The 25,866-nt window shown below is 38.8% G+C and overlaps 1 protein-coding gene across 4 annotated transcripts in view; it reads right to left on the bottom strand.

Annotated features, from left to right (window-relative positions):
• FER (FER tyrosine kinase) overlaps window positions 1-25,866 on the bottom strand; it is a 412,213-nt gene that overhangs the window by 85,031 nt on the left and 301,316 nt on the right. For all 4 annotated transcript variants that reach the window (XM_074952926.1, XM_074952925.1, XM_074952927.1 and 1 more), the window contains one exon: window positions 12,406-12,529. In XM_074952926.1, coding sequence (XP_074809027.1) covers window positions 12,406-12,529 — 124 coding nt within the window. The remainder of the gene's footprint in view (window positions 1-12,405; window positions 12,530-25,866) is intronic.

Below are 25,866 nucleotides of genomic sequence, written 5' to 3'. Positions count from 1 at the left end.
CCAGCATCATATAGGACCTGTGCAGCAGAGGCAGACACAGACAAATTTAATTCTGGCATTTCTTACCTTTCTAGTTCTTTCAATGTACACAAACATGTAATTTCTTAGTTGTTTTTTTTAAACAAAACCCCCAGAAATTCTGTCTTACGGAACTGAATACTGCCCTTGAACTTTGGTCATCATGATTCAGAGCTTTATACTCTACGGTGTAACTGATAAACTGTGTTGTACTCTTCCTTTGGAAATAGAGAATCTAGGAATTCTGTGAGGGCCCAGTGGATCAGGGGCTGGGCACTCCAAGGAAATATTTGGAGAAGTTTGCGGTTGGAGTTAACCCATAAAGAGAGAGCGAAGCTTGCAGAGGCCTGGAAAGGCAGTGCTTGTGTTGGGGAACTGACCTACAGCAGGTACAGACAAGGCTTCCTCATGCTAAGGGCAGGTGGTAGCGAGGTGCCTCACAACCCTGGGTACCCCTGGGAAGCATCACACCAGCTTAACTGGTGACAAACTAAATTTTTCTGATAAACAGAGTTGTTTTATAAGAATACACAGGAAATTTTTCAAATACTGTAAAGAAATAGAAACAGACATAATAAAAAGAATAGCAGAAAATGAAAATGCTCTCACATTTATAAAGCATCTTTCATCCAAAGGAACAGGAACTTGGGAAGTGCCATACTGGATCAGATCAATGGTTCATCTGATCCAATATACCATCTCAGACACTGGTTAGTTCCAGATGCTTTAGAGGAAGAAACCCTGCAGAAGGAAATTATGGGATATCTGCTCTCCAGGGAAAATTTCCTCCCAACCCCATACCAAGCATTTAGGACACAAAGTGAAGAATACCATATTCAACTGCTATTGAACTTCAAAAAAAATTCAATTAAGCAGAAAATTCCAGAAATGTTTTAAGAACTTGGGTTAACACTCTCGTACAGGAAGTGCTACATGTCATTTAATAATCACAAATGGCCCAGACATCAGTTTTACATATCTTCTGAAATATGGTACCTCAAGCACCACAGCATCGTCTTGCTGGAGTAATGGCTCAATAGCAACAGTGAAAGGTGAACTACTGAATAACAAACACTATGTTTGAGAACCTTTGTTTAGACTACAGTTTTAGATTTATATAATTATGGAAGGTGCTCAGATGCTACATTGGTAAGCAAAGGATAAATAGATGGGAGAGAGAGAAAATGAAATAAAAACTCATCAAGTAAGCATGGATTACTTTGCAAACTTTGCTTTAATTTCTGAAGACCATATCGCTTAGAGTTGAAAATAAAACTGAGTTTGGTTAAACAGATTTTGCCCTCATTGGCTGTTTGACTATATAACAAGAAGTGACTACTTACTATGCTTAGGAAAGGTTAAAGTTCCCCCATTTCAAATGGAGGAGTTGTTCTTTATGGCCCAATCTAAAATTGTTGCATTTTGTTGTTGATGCACAATAACTACATGTTCCATTACAGAAAGACCTACATTTCAGTAAAAGTGAAGTGATTTCCTGTATTTTATATAAATTTCATCGTTTGTAAAGTGCTATGGGTTCCTTCAAGACAAAAAGTGCTACATAATGTAATTTATTGTTAAAAAACTGCAATGGTCAAGACAGAAATTCACAAATTGAATTATATGGGAAAACTCACACAATGCATAAGCAGTGGCTTCAGTCTGTGATTATGAATCTCTGTTCACTTAAACTAAATTCACCCAAAACTTAATTATAACAATGTAGCTTAGTACTAGAATCTGGAAACATTTAGTAAAAATAGCACTTTCTTTTAATTTTATAAGCAGTGCATGTATTTCAGAGATCATGATGCATTTCAAAGATTCATGTCACTACATAATGTATGAAGCAGGGAAAATGTTCGTAAGATATTTATGTACCAACCATGTTTTATTCAGCCACAGATCTGCTTTATGGTTTTGTGCTGCCAAAGGGTTTATAAATGCCTCAAATGGCAGATAAGATAATAGCAGTTTTGTCTGTTCATGCAATTTATATAAGAAATGAAGTCCGTATATTCAAGAAAGAATTAAGGGAGGGGGAAACTTTTACACCAAGGGATTAAATATTCATTAAATGATCAAGAACTACCCAGCTCAGTATCTTAAATGAGGAGGAACTAAATACACTGGAACTGTATAAACAGAAGAAAAACTCCATCACATATTACTTACATAGATAAAAGACATAGCAAGGAGAAAGGGGATGGGGGGAGACACTAAATGAAATGTTTGGCTTATTGAGCAGTTCTCTAAAAAACAAAAGTTTACCACCAAAGTTATTTTTAACCACATGTTAAATATTTATCTTTTCTAGATAGGTACAGCAATTTTTATAAAGCTTGAAGCATGGTTTGCCATACTCCAATGTCAATGTAACAAATAACCACAGTTACATGACAAATGGAATGAAACAAGATAGCATTCACCTGTCTGTGACCCTGAGAACATGACAGCACTCTGAAAACCGCACCACTGTTAGTCATTTTTTTGCTTGGTAATACCACCCTGCAAAACACAAGTGACAGACTGAAAACTAACAATTAAATAATACCTTGGAGCACTGTGAGGTGGTGCCACACCTACATAGTCTAGTTCTTCTTGAAATACACTCTGAGTGCCAGAATGCGGCTTTTCTAGCCACTGCCACATTAGGGACATATTCGGAAAGGCACTGCATCAGCAAGCTGTGTCTGGAGACATTCTGCCTTTGGAAAACACAAGCAGGCTGAATACCTCCAGGTGCACTGCGGTAGCATAACAATAAAAGCAACTGCTACACCATTTACAAAGGAGCCACATATATTCCCTCTCAGCACCAACGATTCCTGGACTGCTGAGTGTGATTGGCGGGACTAATAACTGCTCTACCTCTTTTCACTTTGGGAGGGTACGCAGAAAGATCCTGCCTGCCCAATGCACACAGGTGAGGGAAAACGGGTTCCTTCAGCCATCTTCTCCACTACACTCTTGCAAGATCTGGTCATTTCCACATTGTACTGCAATGTGGAAATCAGGTTCAACACTGTACTTAAAGAGGCAATCTTAAGAACATGACAATGCTTGAAGGATTTTTTTTTTAACAAAGAAATACTAACCAATTGAAGAACAGTCCAATACAAAATAGCAGTTCTCTCATCAAGCTTTTAGTGATAAGATTTTACTATTTCTGTAACAGAGCTGATGATATTTTGAAACATACTCCTTTATTTTAGAGCAGACACTTCATCTAAAAGGAAAACAAAATTCAAATGTATGACAATTGATTCCTTTTCTGCACTGTTTCAGTTCTGTTGCTGACACCAACTCTCTAAAGGAAAAAATCTTGTTTGCTCATGCATGATCAAACAGCATTATTAATCACCAACACTACAAAACTATTTGTGTCAGTAGTAAATAATTAAAAGTGTTCTCTATTCATGAAGCAGGAGGCCACAAAAATGGTATTATGCAAACTCATTTAATTTTACCTGAACAATTTTAAACCAATTGTAAGAAGATGGTTAGCAACAGCAATGATTGTACAATAAAGTACAAACACACTTTTCTAAAGACATATAAAACTTAATGCACTTAATACATCTCTAGTTGAAATAGTAAAAATACAATTGAGACCTTAAGATTGATATTCATTCCAAATGACAGAGGGCATAAGGCTTTCTTTTATTTTAAAATGGAAATAAAGCCTCCTGAGATTTTCTTCAGAATTTTTGTAATCCTTATAGTCAAGAATGCTAAAAAACAGAGAGCAGCATATAAAACAAAAACTAAACATGAAGAATGTATGTAAGAAACAAGCAAAATCAACTGAACAGAATTTACAGATACTCTAATAAAGAGGAAGAAAAAATTGTCTGGTTATATTTCCTTTATTAGATTTCTTTTAACATATGAAAATGGAATTTTTTTTTTTAAAATTAACAGAACATTGGGGCAAACATCTACTGTGCTGTAATGAAGAACAGCAAATAGCTTAGTGACCATAGCTGATCAAACCTCATCATTTAATTTTATCCAAATGAAGACTGGTTTAAAGGTAAACACCCAGATATTTTCAACCAAATAGTCTACATAGATATGACACCTTAATTATAAGTCACTTCAGAGTGTTTTTCAGTCAGAACATTTGACTCATTAAACAATCCAAAGCTTTCAGACATAAGGTAATAACATTGTTCCAAGGTTACTCTTAGTAGAATTATGATAGAGTAACACTTCATGAAGAATTCTTGATTGCAAAACAAAATTTAGTGGGTCTATCCAGTTGACAGAAATATTAATGAATGAACCTTTACAAACTTTAAAAAAATGTACACCACACATAAACTATATTAAAATATTAAATTATACAGTCATGTATGACCTTCTCTGACCCAATATGGTAAAGTGCACTGTATGTAGAGCATACTACATGTCAAATGTATTCTAAGAAGAGAACAATTTTCTTTCCATAGATACCACAAGTAAAAAGAAGTTGTAAAACATTTTAGGTATGTCAAAATATTCAAAATCCATTAGTGTCATTCAGATATTTGTTCAGCAAGTTCCACCTTTCAGGGGCTACTGTAACTAGTGCCTCTGATTGTTTTGCAAATGTATTTTGGTCGTAAGCCAGCTTGTCATTTCAACTACCTTTCCCTTATTCTTGTTCAACTTGTCTATTTGTTAGACAAGGCTACTGATGTACACTTTCTTGATAGCTGCCTATGTCATGTACATTACACAGTAAAGGGATAATCTGCATTTTTCTATGTAATTTATGCAAAACAAATGTATGTGGTGCATATTTATTTCAGTTATGTAATTTTAAAGACTCTAGGGCAGGGGTGGGCAAACTACGGCTTGGTGGCCGCATCCGGTTCTCCAGACATTTTAATCTGGCCCTCGAGCTCCCGCCAGGGAGTAGGGTCAGGGGCTTGCCCCATTCCACCCAACTCCTGGAAGCAGCGGCATATCCCCACTCTGGCTCCCACAAGTAGGGACAGCCAGGGGGCTCTGCACACTGCTCCTGCCCCAAGTGCTGCCCCCGCAGCTCCCATTGGCCAGGAACTGTGTCCAATGGGAGCTGCGGGGTGGCGCCTGTGGACAAGGCAGTGTGCAGAGCGGCCTGGTCGTGCCTCCGTGTAGGAGCTGGAGGAGCGACATGCTGCTGCTTTGGGGAGCTCCTTGAGGTAAGCGCCACCCAGAGCCTGCACCCCTGACTCCCTCCTGCGCTCCACCTGGCTGCTCCAGCCCTGATCCCCCTCCCGCCCTCTGAACCCCTCAGTCCCAGCCCGGAGCACCCTCCTGCACCCCTAACCCCTCATCGCCAGCCCCACTCCAGAGCCCACACCCGCAGCCGGAGCCCTCACCCCCCACCCCGTACCCCAACCCCCTTCCCCAGTCCGGAGCCTCCTCCCACACCCTGAACTCCCCATTTCTGGCCCCACCCCAGAGCCTGCACCCCCAGCCAGAGCCCTTGCCTCAACCCCCAATTTTGTGAGCATTCATGGCCCGCCATACAATTTCCATACCCAGATGTGGCCCTCGGGCCAAAACGTTTGCTCACCCCTGCTCTAGGCAAAATTCTGGCCACTTTGAAATCAACAGGAGTTTTGCTACTGACTTCTGTTGGAACAGGATTTCATCCTATGGGCCTAACTCAGTCACTGTCAAACTTTGGTGATTGTACAAGCTGCAAAAATAGAATTAAAATGTACTGTATTTGGACTTGGATGAAGTTAAGGAGAGCCCCCCATTCTGAAGCAGGAGTAATCTGATTAACACTCAGAATAGCTAGAACAGGAAGCATTTTGACCTAACCCTTGAAGGCATGTGCTCTAGGTCTGTTTATGGAAGACTTCCAGAATATTTACTTGATTGTTTTCGGGGAGGCTGGAATAAGGAACATTACTTCATTTGTTCTTGGCCATACCTTTTCTCTCATACTGCACGTATATGGAAAAGAGGTGGCTTGAATTTGGCACTAAGTGTAAGCTACATATTTAGAATCATAGAATCATAGGATATCAGGGTTGGAAGGGACCTCAGGAGGTCATCTAGTCCAACCCCCTGCTCAAAGCAGGACCAATCCCCAACTAAATCATCCCAGCCAAGGCTTTGTCAAGCTGGGCCTTAAAAACCTCTAAGCAAGGAGATTCCACCACCTCCCTAGGTAACCCATTCCAGTGAAAAAGTTTTTCCTAATATCCAACCTAAACCTACCCCACTGCAACTTGAGACCATTACTCCTTGTTCTGTCATCTGCTACCACTGAGAACAGCTGAGCTCCATCCTCTTTGGAACCCCCTTCCAGGTAGTTGAAAGCAGCTATCAAATCCCCCCTCATTTTTCTCTTCCGCACACTAAATAATCCCAGTTCCCTCAACCTCTCCTCATAAGTCATGTGTTCCAGTCCCCTAATCATTTTTGTTGCTCTCCGCTGGACACTTTCCAATTTTTCCACATCCTTCTTGTAGTGTAGGGCCCAAAAAGATTAGTTTCTTATTGGCAAATGTCGATTTCACTTTACATACATAAACCAATGAAAAAAATATTTGCACTGATGATAATCCAAATTTACAGATAGGCAAAGTAAGAAAAATGTTGCTTGAGAATGTAAGATTGTTTTCAATATATTTACTTTGCATATTTTGACATGTGAAGTTGACAATACAGTTGTAACTTAATAAAGCTTTAAGTTTTTGAATCTCAGCACCTCACTGAATCTCATTAAATAATTGTCTGACTCCACCCCATTGCCTGACCCTTCCGATAATTTCCCACAACTGTGAAAATTTAAACAAACATACATAGGGGGAAAAAAAACTTATAAATAAATATTGACATCTGTTGAAATTATAAAAAAATATAAATCTAATTCTGTCAAGCCTATATATATTGCAGATGTATAGTTCATGGTTTATAGTTAATGATTTTGAAAAGAAACGGGCATCAATCTTTTTAAAATGGACTGATTTTTAAAATGCCAGCTTCTGATAAACCACTCTACATATAGCACTTCCTGAATTTTTTTTAAAAAATAGTTTCTTCTCCTCTGTTGCTATTTGTAAAGGTCTTCCAGCAATGGTGAAGCCAACTTACTTATCAGGAAAAACACCGAAACTGATTCTGCACTAAGTGCTGCCACATGAACAAAATAGACAAATTGAAAAAAGAAAAAATTTGGTGTTGTAATCTTAGGTATTGTAACTATTGTTGGCACAAAATTTCAGATGAAAATGTGATTTTCAAGTTCAGAGTGTCCCAATGACAAATGATCATACTATGCTATTAATGAAAAAGATGAAAGAAATCCAAAAGATATTAGTTTAAATCAGTCTTAATATGAAATTAAATTTATCTAAGTTCTCCTAATCATGATTTCTGTTACTCTCAATTAGGAAAAAATGGGGGGTGGAGGAAGGAAAAGTACACAAAAAATATATATACTGTAGGCATCGTCTCTGAACCAGGTATTCAAACAAGATTGGTTTGGAAGCTAAAAATAAAATTACAGCTAAATGTATTCAATAAATGCAATCAAATATTGGAAGAGAAAAGTCAGTCATAAATGCTTATCCAGCCAACTGAGATGATCCACATCTCTATGCTAATCTTGTATTTTTAATTAACAGATAAAATGGTAAAATCTAAACAATAGCATGAAATAAAAAATGAAAAGCAAGAAACAACTTTTCACGCTCAAGTTAATTAAACAGAGATATAACAACTGTGTACTGCTGTATTTGTGCAACTGCTGTAAAAAAAACAAACCACCTCTTCATGCAAAAAATGTTTTATTTCAGCCCACTGACTTCTGGTCTGTCTTCTGGTTCAAGATCAGAAAACTTCAAATCTTTGGAATTTAGATGAGCTCAGCACATGAATTAAACTATCACTCATATGCATTAAGCATTCTAATCCTAGCCTACTTAATCTACACACACACACACTCACTACGAAACACAGGAGCACAACAGGAAAACGTAAAACAATGGCTGGGCTGCTATTGCACTAACCAAACTGTTAAATGACCGTGCAAACATATGAATCAATCAGTGAGTTTCATACAACAAGATAAATAACTTTTAAATATAAGCTCCTAACCGGCTAAATTCCGGGAACAGACAGTATAGTTCAGTGGTGGGCAACCTGCAGCCTATCAGAGTAATCTGATTGTGGGCTGCGAGACGTTTTGCTCATGTTGACCGCAAACCGCGGCCACTGGGAGCTGCAGGGGGCAGTGCCTCCAGATGGTCAACATCAGCAAAATATCTTGCGGTCCGCAATCAGATTACCCTGATGGGCTGCATGCGGCCTGCGGGTTGCCCACCACTGGTATAATTACTCCAACGTAGTATGTTAATGGTAGTGTAGACTCAGATGCTGAGCAATCTTCAATTTCATAATAAAAACTCAAACACACAGTCTCAAAAGAATAGCAAAATAAATACAGTAACTGAAAAAATATGCTAGGGCCTTGAGAAGATCTTTAGCATAATACACAGAGAAAAATAGCACCGCAGAAAGAGCAGGGTATGGGAGCAGAATAAGCAGGCTATGGGAGCAGAATATTTTCCTTTTTTGTTGCAATCCACAGAATAGAAACTGTTCCGAATTATATGTTATTTTTATTTTTTGACGAAAGCAGTAATAATAAAGCCTTTCTGCAGTATATTTTAAACAAAATAGAAGATATTCTGCTGTCAGATCCATTTTTATCTATAGCTAGTTCCCCCCCCCCTTTTTTTTTAACCTAGAAGATCAATTTTCAATCCCATGTATTTTCTCAAATTCTTGTTATTTTTCATAAGGCCAATGCCTGATCATACAATTAATTTAGTTTCGCCATTACAATAAAACATTTCTCAGCAATCAACTTACCTAACACGAAACTATGTCCTTGTCTTATCCGGTAACGCAGGACAGTAGGAAGGTACAAGATCTCCCGTATTCTTTGTACAGCCCACATAAGGGCACGCATGCATCCTTGGTGTTCGGAGAAACACAAGGACTGGAATCACAGGGGCTTTAACCAGGAGGGGAGTAGATGGAGCCATGGCTCTGCCACACATACACACCAGCTAACAAAGCTGGCAGGCTGCATGGCATAGGTGTGTATGCACATACATGCATTCAGGTTATGATGTGCCTCACAAAAAGATGCTGTAAATTACTCCACTGCCACCACAGTTCAACTAAGGAGTACAGGGAGATACAGTGGCTCAATGAAGTTGAATCTCTCCAGAGCCCCCCACTGGAACAGTTTGGGTTCTTCACCATCCCCCTTGCTTCAGATTGTGACTAAATGACACAAATTTAGTCTTTAGTAAACATATATACAAATCTGATAATCTGTCTTTCAGGCCATACTAGTTCCTGAGCTATGCTAACACGGAGAAAAAAAGCAGCTATATAATACCTAAAAATGTACACTGAAACCACTAAATATATATATATTTGAGGCCCTGATCCACAATTTTTCATCCTCTGATTACCTGCCAAATTCAGCACCATCAACTCACAGACCCTAATACATTCACATTATGTGCCACCATCTAGTCAGATATTTTGCTAAGAGCTCAGAACATAGTATAATAAAGTACTACTCAAATATTATGAAAGCTGAAATATATAGCTTTTTGATATAAAGTTTACTGTCCTCCATATTTCATACCAGTAGTGTTGAATAGCTAATTTAATTGCTTGATTAAATTATAAAACTGTAGTTATTTTCTTCACCGTGTGTTTACAGGAAAAGAATATAGACACTATGTCCTTTTAATAAACCATTCTGTTTTTGTCAATCAAATAATGTGGGAATTCTGAAGTTAAAGAATGACCAATTATGAAATAGGAAATTCACACATCCACCCTCCCCATGCATAGATACCACATACTGTGTGTGATCCAGCACAGATTTCTGTATTTCACAAACCATTTCTAACTACTGTCTAAATTGACTATTTTAAACATATGGATGCCGCAAAGCTCCACCCACACTAATAAATCATTGTTTCCATAGTAACTAATGTGACAAAAGCAAAGGGAAACTAAAAATAGTACAAAGCGAACAAAATTTCACTAATCTCTGGCATTAACAAAATGTGAGATGATGCAATGTATCACAAAGTTTTTATCACCCTTGTTTGAGAAGACCTGCATAACTCATAGCTCTGCTTTGCCACTGTTGATTAATACAGGCATCCCAAACTCGTGACAATCAAAACTTTATATCCCTCATATCGCCCTCTCTCTCTATACAATGTAGACCGTGAGCCATTCTGTACCCATATATATACTTTTCAAAAAGCTTCCCAAAAATACGGGTTCAAGAAAAAGATAATTAACAATTACAAAAATTAAACAAATGCTACTGCAAATCATCTAATTAAAACCACTAGAAGATCAACCCTAAGACCACCTGGCCACAAAATTAGTCTGATTTGGGAGATAACATGTAGAGTGGCACCAAGTAAGAAGAAATACTAAGCAAGTAATATAAGAACAATTGAATGAGTATACAGGTTTTAAAAATTCACTGTAAATGAAATTGTATCCCTCAAAATACAATGGTATATGATTGCATCTGAAAAAGCCCAGTCTCCCCTTCACAGATAACAAAAGGCAACCCCCGGATGTACAGCAAACAGCAATGGTTCCAATTAAGCTGAACGATCCAGGAAATCTTTCACCAGAGTTTGAAGAAAACGACGGGGCACGTCTCCAAAAGTAAACCATTTCTTTCTGCAATTATTTGTTTGCATTTTGCAGCTGTCATGTTTTTATGTAATGAAAAATTGCTTTGCTCTTTTTTCAATAACCAGCATTAGAGAACACAAGTTGCTTACAAAGCTACAAAATACCATTTAGTTATTTATTTTTCCCCTTTTTTATTTTCTGGAAATCTTGAAGATCTGAGCAGGCACTTTTCAGCTAACAGTGAGTAGGCCCAGGAACAAAATTAAAGGATACAAATTTATAAGGACATTTAAAAGCACTTCATTTTTATGATTTTGCTTTGATTTAAATTTTGGTTATATTTTCTGAAATGAAAATACCACACTTGGATGCATTCTAATGCGTTAGAATGCTGGGTTTTGAATCCTGTTGTTTTCCCATATTGTTTGTAATACCTCCCTAAGATTTGCAGTGTTGGATACTTTACATTTAGACTTTTTTTTTTGTTTCTCTGTTTCTTATGTAGCACAAGCTATCATTAGTGTTTTGTTAATTCATCTGTGCATCATTGATAATGTTAGTACAATTTTGGGCACAGAGTTTGATAGCTAATAGTAATTCCTCAAGTGGATATAAAGTAAAGCACAAAATATGGGGACATCTACATTAATAATGTCAACATTAATAACGCTTACAGAATTTTGTGAAGTATATGGTGGATTTTTTTCTAACTACATTTTTTAGAATTTATAAAACATTCCTCTAATCCAGAATAAGATAAACATTTAACTTGACCTATCTGATAGTGGGACAAATTCATACCTGAAGTAAGTAAGGGAAATATCATTCAGGTCTCTAAAAATCTGACTTCAGTGGAGTTGTACTAGGTATGAAATTAGACCATTAAAATAGGTCAAGCAGCCCAAATCTTAGTTAAAAACTTTTTTTTTAAACTGTAGTTTGAGCCATATCAACATTGTAAACAAAATCTTTTCTCCATAAAGGAATTACCATTATGTTCCTGTCATCTTCCACCCTCATAGTGATTCATATATGCCATATTAAAAAGCTACACATTGGGATATTTGGGAACACAAATATGGGGGTAAACTCTCTAAATTCCATTGAAATACAGAAAGCTCCACAGTGGGACTGAGTTGGGAAAAATGGCAAATATGTTACTAGAAAGTGTATTAGGGACTGTTTGGAAAGTTGGCATGAGTGAACAATTAATACTGTTCTGATGCACAGAACTTCTGCTGTATACAACTTCTGCTGTTAGCCCATCTCCATGATTTTATATATCAATGAGTTTCCCTAAAATGGGAAATGTCAGCATATTAACATGTTTCTTCTGGCCATGCATGTTTCTCTTAGCTTCAGACATGACTCTAGCTGGTTAATTAGTTTCTTTAATTGTGCCATAATCCTTTCCTGCCATATCAACCATGTTCTTCCTGACTCAAATTCTCTCTCAGTGAGACATTCATTGCATGTTTAACTTGTCTTTCCTGTCTTAATGGTTGTACAACAGAATAGCTTGGAACCAGAGTTACTAATAATTGAATTCAAAACACAGACACAGAATCAGATCTTTTAAAAAAATGTAGCCCGTTTTACAGTTTAAAGATCCATCCAGTTTATATTAAGCACTACACGTTTACTCTATTATCTAGCCATTAAAGTGGCCAAAACTGTAGTATGGAAAATAAATATCTTCCTTACCTGTGTATACAGTTTTTAGATTCGAGATACGCCATACCAGCAGCAGCATCTAATGAAAATTTCACTAACTGTTTGGTTTTTAGCTCATCCTTCTTCTTTCTTAAAAAGGAGAGGAAATCGCCTCCTAGAGAAATAAACAGATGGACAATGAGATGACAGCAATGATGCTCACATTTCTCTCTTATTAGTGACGCTTGACTGAACAAAAAGTATTATACTATCAGCCATGCTTGTCAACCAATTTGTTTGAGGCTAAGATAAAAAAGAAAATGGAAAGAATACATTCCCATCAGTATGTGGCCTCCTTAAGCTGCCCTGAATATTGCTCTAAGTGCTTCCAGGTGAAAGCTGTACAAAGAATGAAAAAAATTAATCAAGTCCATATTTTTACCACACTGTACATCATATTTCTCTATGTATATTCAATATATATTTGCATAACTATGACTTATGGAGTAAAGAATCTATGGATAATAGGTTGTGATAAAAAGTCGCTTTAATCACATCTTTCAGCCGCAATGGTCTATTTAAAACTGGATATTGCAATAGATGACGAGTCTATATTTGCAGATTTATAACAGTTAAGTAATGTCTCTGCGATTGTGATTAGGGCAAAAGTAAACAAGGGAGAAAGATTACGGGAAGCCATGCACTGCTACATGCTGATGGTTAGAAACTTGAATTCAAGTATAAAATATGCCTCATTGCAGCAGGCAGTGCCAGAAGTCATAGTATAGCTTTTTCAAGTCTAAAGGTTTACATGTTATTATATAGAGAGCCATTTCTCTAGCCTTCATTCCATTTTACTGTGTACTGAACTGAATCTGGTGATCCTCTCTCAACTAATGCCCCATGACAGTTTTCATATACTTTCTTGGCACTGAAAAGAGGCATTACCATATGTTAAAAGTTTCAGCAGGGATTTTCTTAGAAGGAAATATCTATTTATATTTCACATTATAAGAGATAAACTGAGGGGTTGTTAGAGAGGGGTTTTATTAACAGCAGACATTTTCTCCTTCTAGCTCTATGGCTCTCAAATATTAAGCTGGAGTGTTTGTTAAAGGAATTAGCATCTTAATTGTCAACTCCTGCACTTTTTTACCCACTTTACCAAGAATTTGTGCTCCTTTTGATACAAAAACTCTAGAGGTGATGGCTTACTGAGTTGGTTCCTTAATGAAAGCTTCCAGGAAGCTTAACCTACAGCTAAAACTCTGCTGCTTTACCCCCTTTGATTATCCATGGGGCACCGCAAATATTTTGGAAACAAATATGCTTTCCTTTAATATGATTTCTGATTAACTTTTTTGTGTCAGGCAAATGTGACAAGAGAAGGTGAATAATATTTTATCATCTTTTATGTATCCTTTATTATTTAACAGTTCTCAGGAAAAAAATGAGGGCTTTTTAAAGGAATGTACATAATAGATATACAGATACACACATTTCACTTAGGTGTGTACATATGTATATATGTCATCATTAGGGCTGTCAATTGATTAAAAAATTAATCATGATTAATTGCACAAATAAAAAATTAATTGCATAATTAATCACGCTCCTAAACAACAATAGAATACCATTTATTTAAATATTTTTGGATGTTTTCTACATTTTCAAATATATTGATATCATTTACAACACAGAATGCAAACTGTGCCATGCTCACTTTATATTTATTTTTTATTACAAATACTTGCACTGTAAAAAACAAAATAGTAGTTTTCAATTTACCTGATACAATTACTGTAGTGCAATCTCTCTATCATGAAAGTGCAATTTACAAATGTACATTTTTTTTAATTACATAACTGCACTCAAAAACAAAACAATGTAAAACTTTAGAACCTACAAGTCCACTCAGTCCTACTTGTTCAGCCAACTGCTAAGACAAACAAGTTTATTTACATTTGCAGGAGTTAATGCTGCCCACTTCTTGTTTACATCACCTGAAAGTAAGTACAGGCATTCACATGGCACTGTTGTAGCCGGTGACGCAAGATATTTACGTGCCAGATGCACTAAAGATTCATGTGTCTCTTCATGCTTCAACCACCACTCCAGAGGACATTTGTCCATGCTGATAAAGGGTTCTGCTCAATAATGATCCAAAGCAGTGCGGACTGACGCATGTTCATTTTCATCATCTGAGTCAGATGCCACCAGCAGAGAGTTGATTTTCTTTTTCGTGGTCAGGTTCTGTAGTTTCTGCATTGGAGCGTTGCTGTTTTAGGACTTCTGAAACCATGCTCCACACCTCATCCCTCTCAGATTTTGGAAGGCACTTCAGATTCTTAAACCTGGGTTTGAGTGCTGTAGCTATCTTTAGAAATCTCACATAGGTACCTTCTTTGCGTTTTGTCAAATCTGTAGTGTAAGTATTCTTAAAACGAACAACATGTATTGGACCATCATCTGAGACTTCTATAACATGAAATATATGGCAGAATGCGGGTAAAACAGAGCAGGAGACATACAATTGTCCCCCAAGGAGTTGAGTCATAAATTTAATCAACACATTTTTTTAACAAGCGTCATCAGCATGGAAGCACATTCTTTGGAACTGTGGCTGAAGCATGAAGGGGCACATGAATGTTTAGCATATCTGGCACGTCAATACCTTGCAATGCCAGCTACAAAAGTGCCATGCGAACGCCTGTTCTCACTTTCAAGTGACATTGCAAATAAGAAGTTGGCAGCATTATCTCCGGTAAATGTAAACAAACTTGTTTGTCTTAGTGATTGGCTGAACAAGAAGTAGGACTGAGTGGACTTGTAGGCTCTAAAGTTTCACATTGTTTTGTTTCTGAGTGCAGTTATGTAACAAAAAAAAATCTAAATTTGTAAGTTGATATAGAGATTACACTACAGTACTTGTATGAGGTGAATTGAAAACTACTATTTCTTTTATCATTTTTACAGTGCAAACATTTGTAATAAAAAATAATAATATAAAGTCAGCACTGTATACTTTGTATTGTGTGTTGTAATTGAAATCAATATATTTGAAAATGTAGAAAAACATCCAAAAATATTTAATACATTTCAATTGGTATTTTATTGTTTAACAGTGCGATTAAAACGGCAATTAATTGTGATTAATTTTTTTGAGTTAATCGTGAGAGTTATCTGCAATTAATCAACAGCACTAGTCGTCATATGCTGGAATAAAATGCTGATGTAAAATCAGTTCTGTTTTACAGGATATATAACTACATGCATTATATCTGCATAAAGGTTACAAGCTCAATGCTCAAGTGCATGCAGTACTGGCTGGGCACAACTGGGGGAGAAGGGGAGAACCACAGCAGATTGTGGTTCTCCATTCCAGGGCTGACCAAGGGTTGGTATGGTGCAGTTTGGACCAGTGGTTCTCCACCTGTGGTCTGCAGACCCCTGGAGCAGTCCATGGATTGTGTACAAGACTTGGAATGAAAACTGTCTGAACAGATTTCAACTATATATATATACATACACACACACACACACACACACACACAATAGATTTCTAAAGGGGTCTGGACCTCCATTTGAAATTTCCAAAGGGCTCCACACCAGCATTCTTAATTTTTCCGGTGTCATCAAATGAAAAAAGGTTGAGAACCACTAGTTTAGAGCAGCAATGGAGTTTTGCTAAACTATGCTCATCTGACCCATGGCCCCTAAGTGTAGGTGCACACTGCAATAAAACACCTATGGCCTACCATGGCAGGGGCCTAGGCTTGCAGAAGTTGGACTGCCAGGCTATAAAAGTGCAGTGTAGACATCCAGGCTCAGGAACCCTGCAAGAAAGAAGGGATCCAGAGCCAGGGATCCAGCCCAAGTCTCAGCAGCCCTGCAGCCTGACCCCTGGAAGCACAAGTCAGCTGATCTGGGCCAGCCATGGGTGTTTTATTGCAGTGTAGACATATTCTAAGGATCTATCTTTGCAAAGTTCTGGATACTGCATTTTAAGTTCTAATGAAAGATGAAAAAAACGAGAATAGCTAAAGCTTGGCTAAGTACTGACTGAAGACTAAGGGTATGATCAACTCTATGGAATAGGAGTCAAAACACAAGAATCATTCAAGAGGGTGCACTACAAATAGGAAATATGGGATGAAACTAAGAATGAAAAATGTGTGCTGAATATTTGCAAAAAACATCCTGCCAGTGAATTCTATTAGATTATAAAATAATCTCCCAAGTAAAGTGGAAGAAGCCCCATCATTTGGGCACACTTAAAGTTAAACTGGATAATGCACTAGTACATGTATGGCCAAGTAGGTCTTTTCCATCTATAAGGCTCTGTCTACACCACAGAACGTACAGTGGTGTGAGTGCGTCGCAGTAGCACTTGCGGTAGACACACTCTAAGCTGATGCGAAAGAATTCTCCCATCAGCTTCATAACTCCTGCCTCCATGACAGGTGATAGCTATGTCCATGGGAGAAGCTATACCGCCGACGTAGCACTGTCTACACCAGCGCTTAGGTCAGTGTAACTTACATTGCTCGGGGCGTTGATTATTCACACCCCTGAGCAATGTAAATTATACCGAAGTAACCTGTAGTGTAGACAAGGTCTAACTTTTGTCATTCTTTGTCTTGAAATCAGGACCTGTCAAATAAAGCAGGATGTAACAAATTCACAGAAAAAGTATACAACAAATAACTTTCTTTATAATTCTATAAATAAAAAAGAGCTGCTGTCTCAATCCTAACTAAAAACTAAACTAAAATCCTAACAAAACTAAATCCTAATGACCTAGAGCTAGAGATCAAATATTATTAGACATTTTAAAATGAAGAGAATTAAATGGATGCCAGGTTTATCTATATTTCATCTACTATTTTCTGGTTGATGGAAAGCAGGTGCTGACAGAGAGCAGTCTGATAACCATTCCATCAGTAAAGGTGGCCTTTCCTCCTTCCGATACTGTAATAGCATCTTTCTAGTCATAGCATAGGCTTGTAAATCATCTTCAAGAAAAAGTAGTAAGAATAAGAACTACTATGTTTGTATTTAACAATAAAACATTTTGTTTACATATGGAACACTAATTATCGGTGTAAGGAAATATTTTAATTTTTTTGAATAATTTAATGATAGTATTTATGGACACCATGAGTTTCTTTAAATTACTGATACAATAGAGTAAAAATATTTATAGCACTGTTCACACATAGTGACTCAAGGCACTTTATAATGGAGACAAAAATACCAAATAACTCTAAAAATATTAAACAAATACCAGAATGAAAAGATGTCTTCAGTCTAGAAGATTTAGAATAATAGAGAGATTCAGAATTCCCAACTATTTATTGAAGGAAGTACAAGACGACAAAGCCCTGGCCACAAATGAATTAACTGGAATTGAATATGGGAAAGAAAGAAGCTTCTGCTTGAGGCACCACACTGAAGATGAAGGCACATAGGAGGAGGTTAGCAAGTCCAAAATATAAAGGGTCTGTCCACACAAAGCCCCCTAAAGTAATTGCCATGAGTTTAAAATCAACCAAGGACACTACAGGAAGCCTGCATATGGTCTCTATGACAAGAGTAGTGTTCTGGATTGACTTGGTCCCAGGGAAGGCCCTAACTGCTGAAATCTCAATAAGCTGAAAACATCTGGTCAGTTTAAAAAAGTCCAGAAAACCATGGCACAAGTTTGAGCTTTGCTGTTCTTGAAAAAGGAATTAATGTTGCCAAATAAACTTTGGAGAGAAACGGGCATACTCCAGTAACAGTCCTAAAATGATGAAAATAATATTTAATGACGTTTTTATTGTGTTCCAACATGGTTACCCCACAATTCAAGAGTCTGAAGAAACACACACATATGGGGGACCCATCAAGATGCAAAATTATAGATGGTATAACATGTAGCAATCATTTTGGGAATTTCAGTTCGATCAGTGTTTAATCTGGGGGGAATTCGTTGACATTTATAAATTCACAGGTGAAAGCCATCAGCTGATGTTCAGTCTCTGAAAAGATCCAAATATTTCACTTAACTGCACTAAGATACAATAAACCTAAAAACTGAGTCAGCCAAAATGTAAATATTAAACAAGCTAAATTGGAGCACTTAGAGAATCTCAATACTATCCAAAAATTGATTCAATAGAACATATTAATTAAATTAAATATGTTTAGAAAAACAGGATATAAACCACTCCAGTGGAACTTTCCGAACAAACTGATGAAACTCTAACTGAAATTGCTTATAGAAGCTAGCTGCACAAAGATTTAAAAGTAGTATAGTAAGTGTGAAATGTGAGAAAAATATAAAGTGAGAAGATGATAGTTGCAGACTCTGGTCACAGTTGACATTTCAATGCTAATAATTACCTCATTATTGTAATCTTCATCCTCCCTTTCCCTTATTGTCCCCCCTTTTGGTTGTCTCTCTAATGAGGCATCTCTAAAATTAGATTGCAAACCCTTCTGGTAGGTACTGTGGCTTTTATTCTGTAAAGCGTCGTGAACACTTTTGGATACTGTACAAAGATAAAAGTAATAATAAAATGCTACTATATTTTGGCAGTGCAACTTTTTTCTCCAGCCCCTTTGAGAAAACTAAATTAGAAATTGGATTATAATCAACAAAATCATTGTGGGTGTAGTTGGGCACTTATCCATGTTTGAAAAAATGTCCACTACTTGAAAAGGAACAAGAAAACAACCAAAGCAGTTTAGTTCACAGTTTTGGTAAAAACAAACAACAAAAGTCCAGTATGCACCAACAAATGACCCATGCAGGCCAAGAATTAAATATATATAGGAGAAAATGACAAAAGAACAGACATAGAAGAGAAACGTCTATGCAGGTCGGAGAAGGTGACCAAAGTACAAGAGTCTAAAGAGGAAACTATTCAATAGGAAACAATAATCATATGTGTTATTTGTATTACTAAAATAGGATGAAGCTCAAGAAAGCAAGAATTCAATAATTGAGTTAGCACTGCATATCACAAGGATTCAAAATCTCTTCTGGGAACTCCAACAAAGCAATTGGCATATTCCTTCCATGAAAAATTAACTCAGGATAAAATATGGAGTGTGCCACAATCAGAGTCTTCTCTTATACTGCTCAAAATAAATTTTCTAGCTCAGATTAGCTTTTAATGGGAACTCCTTGTATATGATTGCTCTAAGAGCCTTGTTAAGAAACATCATCTATCTGAAGTGGACAACGCAGTATCTGCTATTTTAACCCCCAATCCTGCTGGGTCTAATAAACAGCAGGGACTAAACTTCACTGCAGCAGAAAGGATGAAAAGAACAAGGCGGGGGGATGGGGGGGGACCTGCACAAATCACAAAGATTTCAAAACTGAACAGTCAAAATTAGCAGTGGGAGAGACATAAGTGAGCGTCAAATATGTTTCTAATTATGAACAAGCTCAAATATAAATGTGAACAAGAGTTGAAAGATTAAAAAAAAAGGGGAGGGGGCGAATAATACATGAAAAGATCTGTATAGATCAAAACGAATACAAAAATTACCCATACAAGTGAGTTATTGTTCTCCACAATTGATATGGAACAAAACTCTGCTACCTCCTGTAACAAGCTACTAAAGATAATTAGATGTCAAAAGTAAATAATAATAATAAGATATTCATCTGAAGAAAAAGAAAAGCTAGCCAAAACTGTACACACACTTGGGAATTATAAATCAAGGCCAGAACACTTCTCTTTCCACATTGGCAGATGACATGTCTAAAAATATAAGCTACAGTGTTCTGCAGAATTTCCCCATTAATAAGCCACAACTTTAGATTCCTTAGAATCTTTTTTTAGGAAACTACCTCAAAATACTGTTTACTTTACAGCTATTAAATATTTTAATCAGCATTGTCAAGGTCATCATTGCATTAGCAACTAGAATTTTTGGAGGTATTTACAAGGAAGAAACTTGGAGATATTTTAAAAAAATCAGATTCCAAAATTGAATGTATTCTGCACAGTCAACAAGACCTCTTTATGAACAGTTTCTCTGGCACCAAGTAAAAGCAAATTTCTAAAGTCGGTCTTTCAACCCCAGCAAGGTGCTCTGAAACACAATATGCTGAAGAGAAGGTTACTCACTTTGTGCAGTAAGTGAGGTTCTTCGAGATGTGCCCCCCTGTGGGTACTCCACTCCAGGTGTTGGGGCATCCCTGTGCCTTTGCTTGGAGAATTTTAGTAGCAGTGCCCATCCGGGTCACGCATGTGTGGTGCCTGCTTTGACGCGCCGTTGGCGCTTCATCTAGTATGTGCGCAACATGTACCCCTCAGTTCCTTCTCTACCGCAGAATCTACCATTTGAACTCCGAAGTAGAGGGGAGTAGGGTGGGTAATGGAGCACTCAAAGGGACACACATTTCAAAGAACGCCAGGTACTGCACAAGGTGAGTAACCTTCTCTTCTTCAAATGATGTCCCTGTAGGTGCTCCACTCCAGGTGACTGTAGAGTGGGAGGGATTTCAGAGTCAGTAGGTTTTGAGCGAAGATAACAAATCTCGGCCCAGCCGTGTATCTGCCTCTAGGCCTTATGTCAGGTTTCAGAGTAACAGCCGTGTTAGTCTGTATTCGCAAAAAGAAAAGGAGTACTTGTGGCACCTTAGAGACTAACCAATTTATTTGAGCATAAGCTTTCATGAGCTACAGCTCACTTCATTGGATGCATACTGAAGATGTTTTTATACACACAAACCAAGAAAAAATGGGTGTTTATCACTACAAAAGGTTCCCCCCCCCCAACCCTACTCTCCTGCTGGTAATAGCTTATCTAAAGTGATCACTCTCCTTACAATGTGTATGATAATCAAGGTGGGCCATTTCCAGCACAAATCCAGGGTTTAACAAGAACGTCTGAGAAACAGGGGGGGGGGGGGATATAAACAAGGAGAAATAGATTACTTTTTATAATGACTCAACCATTCCCAGTCTCTATTCAAGCCTAAGTTAATTGTATCCAATTTGCAAATTAATTCCAATTCAGCAGTCTCTCCTTGGAGTCTGTTTTCGAAGTTTTTTTGTTGAAGGATAGTCACTTTGAGATCAGAAATCAAGTGACCAGAGAGATTGAAGTGTTCTCCGACTGGTTTATGAATGTTATAATTCTTGACATCTGATTTCTGTCCATTTATTCTTTTACGTAGAGACTGTCCAGTTTGACCAATGTACATGGCAGAGGGGCATTGCTGACACATGATGGCATATATCACATTGGTGGATGTGCAGGTGAACGAGCCTTTGATAGTGTGGCTGATGTTATTAGGCCCTGTGATGGTGTCCCCTGAATAGATATGTGGGCACAGTTGGCAACGGGCTTATGTGACTGCATAATGTTTAGCAAAGGTGTGTTCAGAGGCCGAGGTGGAAGCTTTACATATGTCTATGAGGGGGACATGGTTTAGAACTGCTACTGACGATGATATTGATCTGGTAGAGTGTGTTCTGATGCCTACTGGAGATTGTATGCCCTTTAGCATAGGTGAATACATCCAGATCCCATTTGGAGAGCCTCTGTGTAGATATGGCAGCACCTTTGGACCATTCTGTGATGGATATGAATAGTTTCGGTGAAGCTCTAAATGGTTTGGCTCTCTCCAAATAGAATGCTAATGCTCGTCTAACGTCTAGGGTGTGCATTGTAGCTTCAAGTGCGTTCTCATGTGGTTTGGGAAACAATGGTGGAAGATGTATTGGTTGATTAATATGGAAGGACGAGGGTATCTTGGGGAGGAATTTAGGATGGGTCCTTTATGTAACTTCATCTTTAAAAAAGATTGTGTATGGGGAGTCTGCCATGAGAGCCCCTACTTCTCCCACGTGTCAAGCTGATGTGGTTGCTTTTAGAAATGCAACCTTCATGGATAGGTGTAGTAGGGAACAGGTCGCCAGGGGTTCAAACAGTTTTCAGGTGAGACCCATTAAGACCAAGTTTAGGTCCCATGGTTGTGTGGGAAGTCTTACTTCTGGAAAGATGGTTTGAATGCCCTTGAGAAATCTTTTAGTGATTGGGTGAGCAAATACTGTGGTGTCGTTAATTTGTTGGTGAAAGCCATCAACAGCCACAAGCCATACTTTTGTTGAACTGAGACACAGGACGGAATGTTTTAATTCAAGAATGTAATCTAATATAAGTGGCATGGGGTGCCGATACCACAGTGATTTGCTTAGTGGTGCAACATTCGGTAAATCTCTTTCATTTTTGTAGGTCGGTCTCACACGTAGTATATTTTCTACTGTGGAGCAGCACTTGTTTGACCTGTTCTGAGCAACCTAGTTCATCATTAAAGAATCATAGAGGAGCCATGCTTTCAGATGTAGCATCTCTATCTTCGGATGATGAACCTGAGCCTCGCATTGTGTTAACAGGTCCATCCGAGGTGGGAGAGTGATTGGAGCACATGCTGAAATGTGTGTTATGGATGGATACCACACTTTTCTTGGCCATGTGGGGGTTATTAGGATGACCCTTGTTTTGTCGGTCCTTATTTTCTGTATTACTCTGTATAGTAATGGCATGGGTGGGAATGCGTACAGGAGAGATGTGTCCTATCTGGTTAGAAATGCATCCCCCATTGATTGTGTTCCCAGACCTGCTCTCGAGAAGAATCTTGGGCATTTGCTGTTCTGGGCCGTCGCGAATAGGTCTATCTCCGGGTGACTCTATTTTTGGAATATGTGCTCATCGTTCATCCCCCACTCACGATCGTACGGAAATTGCCTGAGCTCATCTGGCAAGGTTTTCTGATATCAGATAGGTGAGAGGCAGAGATGTGAATATTGTATTGGATGCACCAGTTCCAGAGTCTCAGAGCCTCAGTGCACAGTGAGTGTGATCGGGGCCTCCCCTGGCCTGTTTATGTAGAAGATGTAAGCAATGTTGTCGGTCATTACCCTTATGTTCTGATTCCTTATGAACAGTACAAAGTGGAGGCAGGCATTGCGGACAGCACGGAGTTCTAGCAGATTTATGTGTAGTCTTGTCTTGACTAGGACTGTAGCCCCTGAACTGTGCGGTGTTGCATGTGTGCTCCCCACCCTATGAGGGAGGCATCCATTGTGATAATCAGTGATGGAGGATCCTGTATGAATGGGATCCCCAAGCACATGTTGTGTGGTTGAGTCCACCATGTTAGGGATTTCTTGACTTTGGGTGGAATCGTTAATTGTCTGTTTAATCCATGTTTGGTATGTAGACAGTTCCTAGCCATCCCTGCAGGCAGCGCATATGTAAACGTGCATGTTTCACCACAAATGTGCATGCTGCCATGTGGCCCAGAAGTTGGAGACATGGGCGGGCTATAATCTGTGGGCTGTTCCTTACTGTGATATGAGAGCATTTATTGTGTCGAATCTGTTTTGTGGTTGTGATGCTTTTGCTATCACTGAGTCAAGGTAGGCCCTGATGAATTCTAGTTGTTGAACTGGTTCTACTGTTGACTGTTTTTTGTTATTTGTAGACCCAGACTCTGAAAGAAGTCTATTGTCAGTTGGGTAGCCTGGAAGGTGTCTAATCGAGTGTGTGACTTCAGAAGACAGTTGTCCAGGTAAGAGAATATTATCTCTTGTTTTCTCAGGTGCGCCACTACTACCATGAGAATTTTTGAAAAAACTCGAGGTGCATTGATAGGCCAAGAGGTAGAACCTTGTATTCATAGTGGTCTTTGCCTTAGGTAAATCTCAGGAACCACCTGTGGGCAGGATGTATTGTAATATGAAAATAAGTGTCCTGCAGGTCAAGGGCTGAAAACCAGTCCCCCTGTTCCAGTGTTGGTATTATTGTTGTTAATGTGACCATTTTGAACCTTTGTTTTCTCATGAACTTTTTCAGTTGTCTGAGATACAAGATTGGTTGCCACCCCCCTTTTTATTCTGTTTTAAAAAATAGAAACACCTCCCCCTATGTTGAATGGGACCTGCTTCCACTGCCCCTAGTCAGAGGAAGTGATCTACCTCTTGTCGAAGCAGATGTTTGTGAGAGGGGTCCCTTTAAAGGGAAAGTAGTATTTTTTGTCTGCTCTTTTGCAGGTACGAGATATGGTGGGGCTGGAGTTTGCCATACCGTTTTAGCGGGTTCCATTATCACCCTATTAATTGGCAATGCTATCTTGGGTGAGGAAGATGTCTCTAAGATGTCCAGTAATTCATGTTGAGTTTCTAATACTTTTTTCAGAGGAATTTTGAGCTTATCAGTCACCCTTCTGAATAAGTCCCGGAAGTGGTTGAAGTTATCAGCGGTGGTTTAGGGTGGGGGCATTACTGCCTTATCTAGTGAGGAGAATGAATTAATGTTGTTTGGCGAGTTACCAAGAGCAATGCCCTCTTCCTGTTCTGCCATGGGTTCTTCTCCTGTCTCAGTAGTTACAGTCTTTGAGGGTGGAAATGGGTATCTAGAGTCTTACCTACAAGGGCTGGGGAGTCTGCTTAGTGTCTTCTGTAAGATCCGCATGGATCCCAATATGGCCAGTGCCCAGGGAAGGGCATGGGTGGTCTCACCCCTGGAGGTCCATGACATAGTGTCATGTCGTGCGCACATGTAGCCCTTGATTGTAGTGGTCAAATTGCCACAGGTGTTCTGATCGGAGAGAAATGGTGAGGGGAGAACACCCCTTCAACCTCGCCGTCCTCACCACTTAAGAGTGGGGGCTATCAGAGATAATGGTTGCTTCGGTACCGCTGGCATCAGTGAGCCATTGGTGCCCAAAGGTGGGGACTCTGGAGTTGAGACCAACGGGTCCTTCTGGCGCAGAAAGCGGTGTGGTGCCATGAACTTCAGTTCCGAAGAGTGCGGTGCTGATTGTATCGAGGGTGCAGCACGCAGAGCCAATGCTGGTGCAGTCTGTGTTAGCGTCATTGCACTAGCAATATTAGGCAGCGGCACAGTTGGCGGAGCAGCTGTCCGTGCTGTCTCCTCCAGCACTGTCTATGGTGCTGTGGTGGAGGAGGGAGGTTTAGAGCAACTCAACTCCGCACTGGAACACCACATTCTGGCAGCAGCCAACGCATGGGCAGTGCTGGAGGTTCTTGGAGTGTCGTAAGTACTGAGCTGCATTGTGATCAGCACCGATGAGAGCCATTTGATCAGAGACCATTTTCTGGTAGTCTGCTCTCTATGAGGCGAAGAGGACATGTTTCCTCGCAGATTTTTGGGACTTTGGGCATCTTGGTGGAGAAGAGACTGGCGATCTGTGCCAGGAAGAGGTTTCCTGCCCTTGGTTGGATGTTGGTTTTAACGATTTTTCCATCAAAATAAGTTTCAGTCTCAGGTCTCTATCTCTGTGTGCCTTGGCTTTCAGTTGGTTACAATGGGCACATTTCTGAGGAACGTGTGCTTCCCCTAGGCAATGGAAAAATTGTGTCCATCTGACACCAGCACTGCTTCTCTGTACATTGTGAATCGTTTAAATCCTGGTGAACCAGGCATTCTTTTTAGGTTTATATCTAATCCTGAGTGTACTAAAAGAGAGGAAATAAT

This window comes from Natator depressus, chromosome 5, assembly GCF_965152275.1.
Source record: "Natator depressus isolate rNatDep1 chromosome 5, rNatDep2.hap1, whole genome shotgun sequence".
Taxonomy (NCBI): Eukaryota; Metazoa; Chordata; order Testudines; family Cheloniidae; genus Natator; species Natator depressus.
This window is presented reverse-complemented; position numbering and strand designations above follow the sequence as displayed.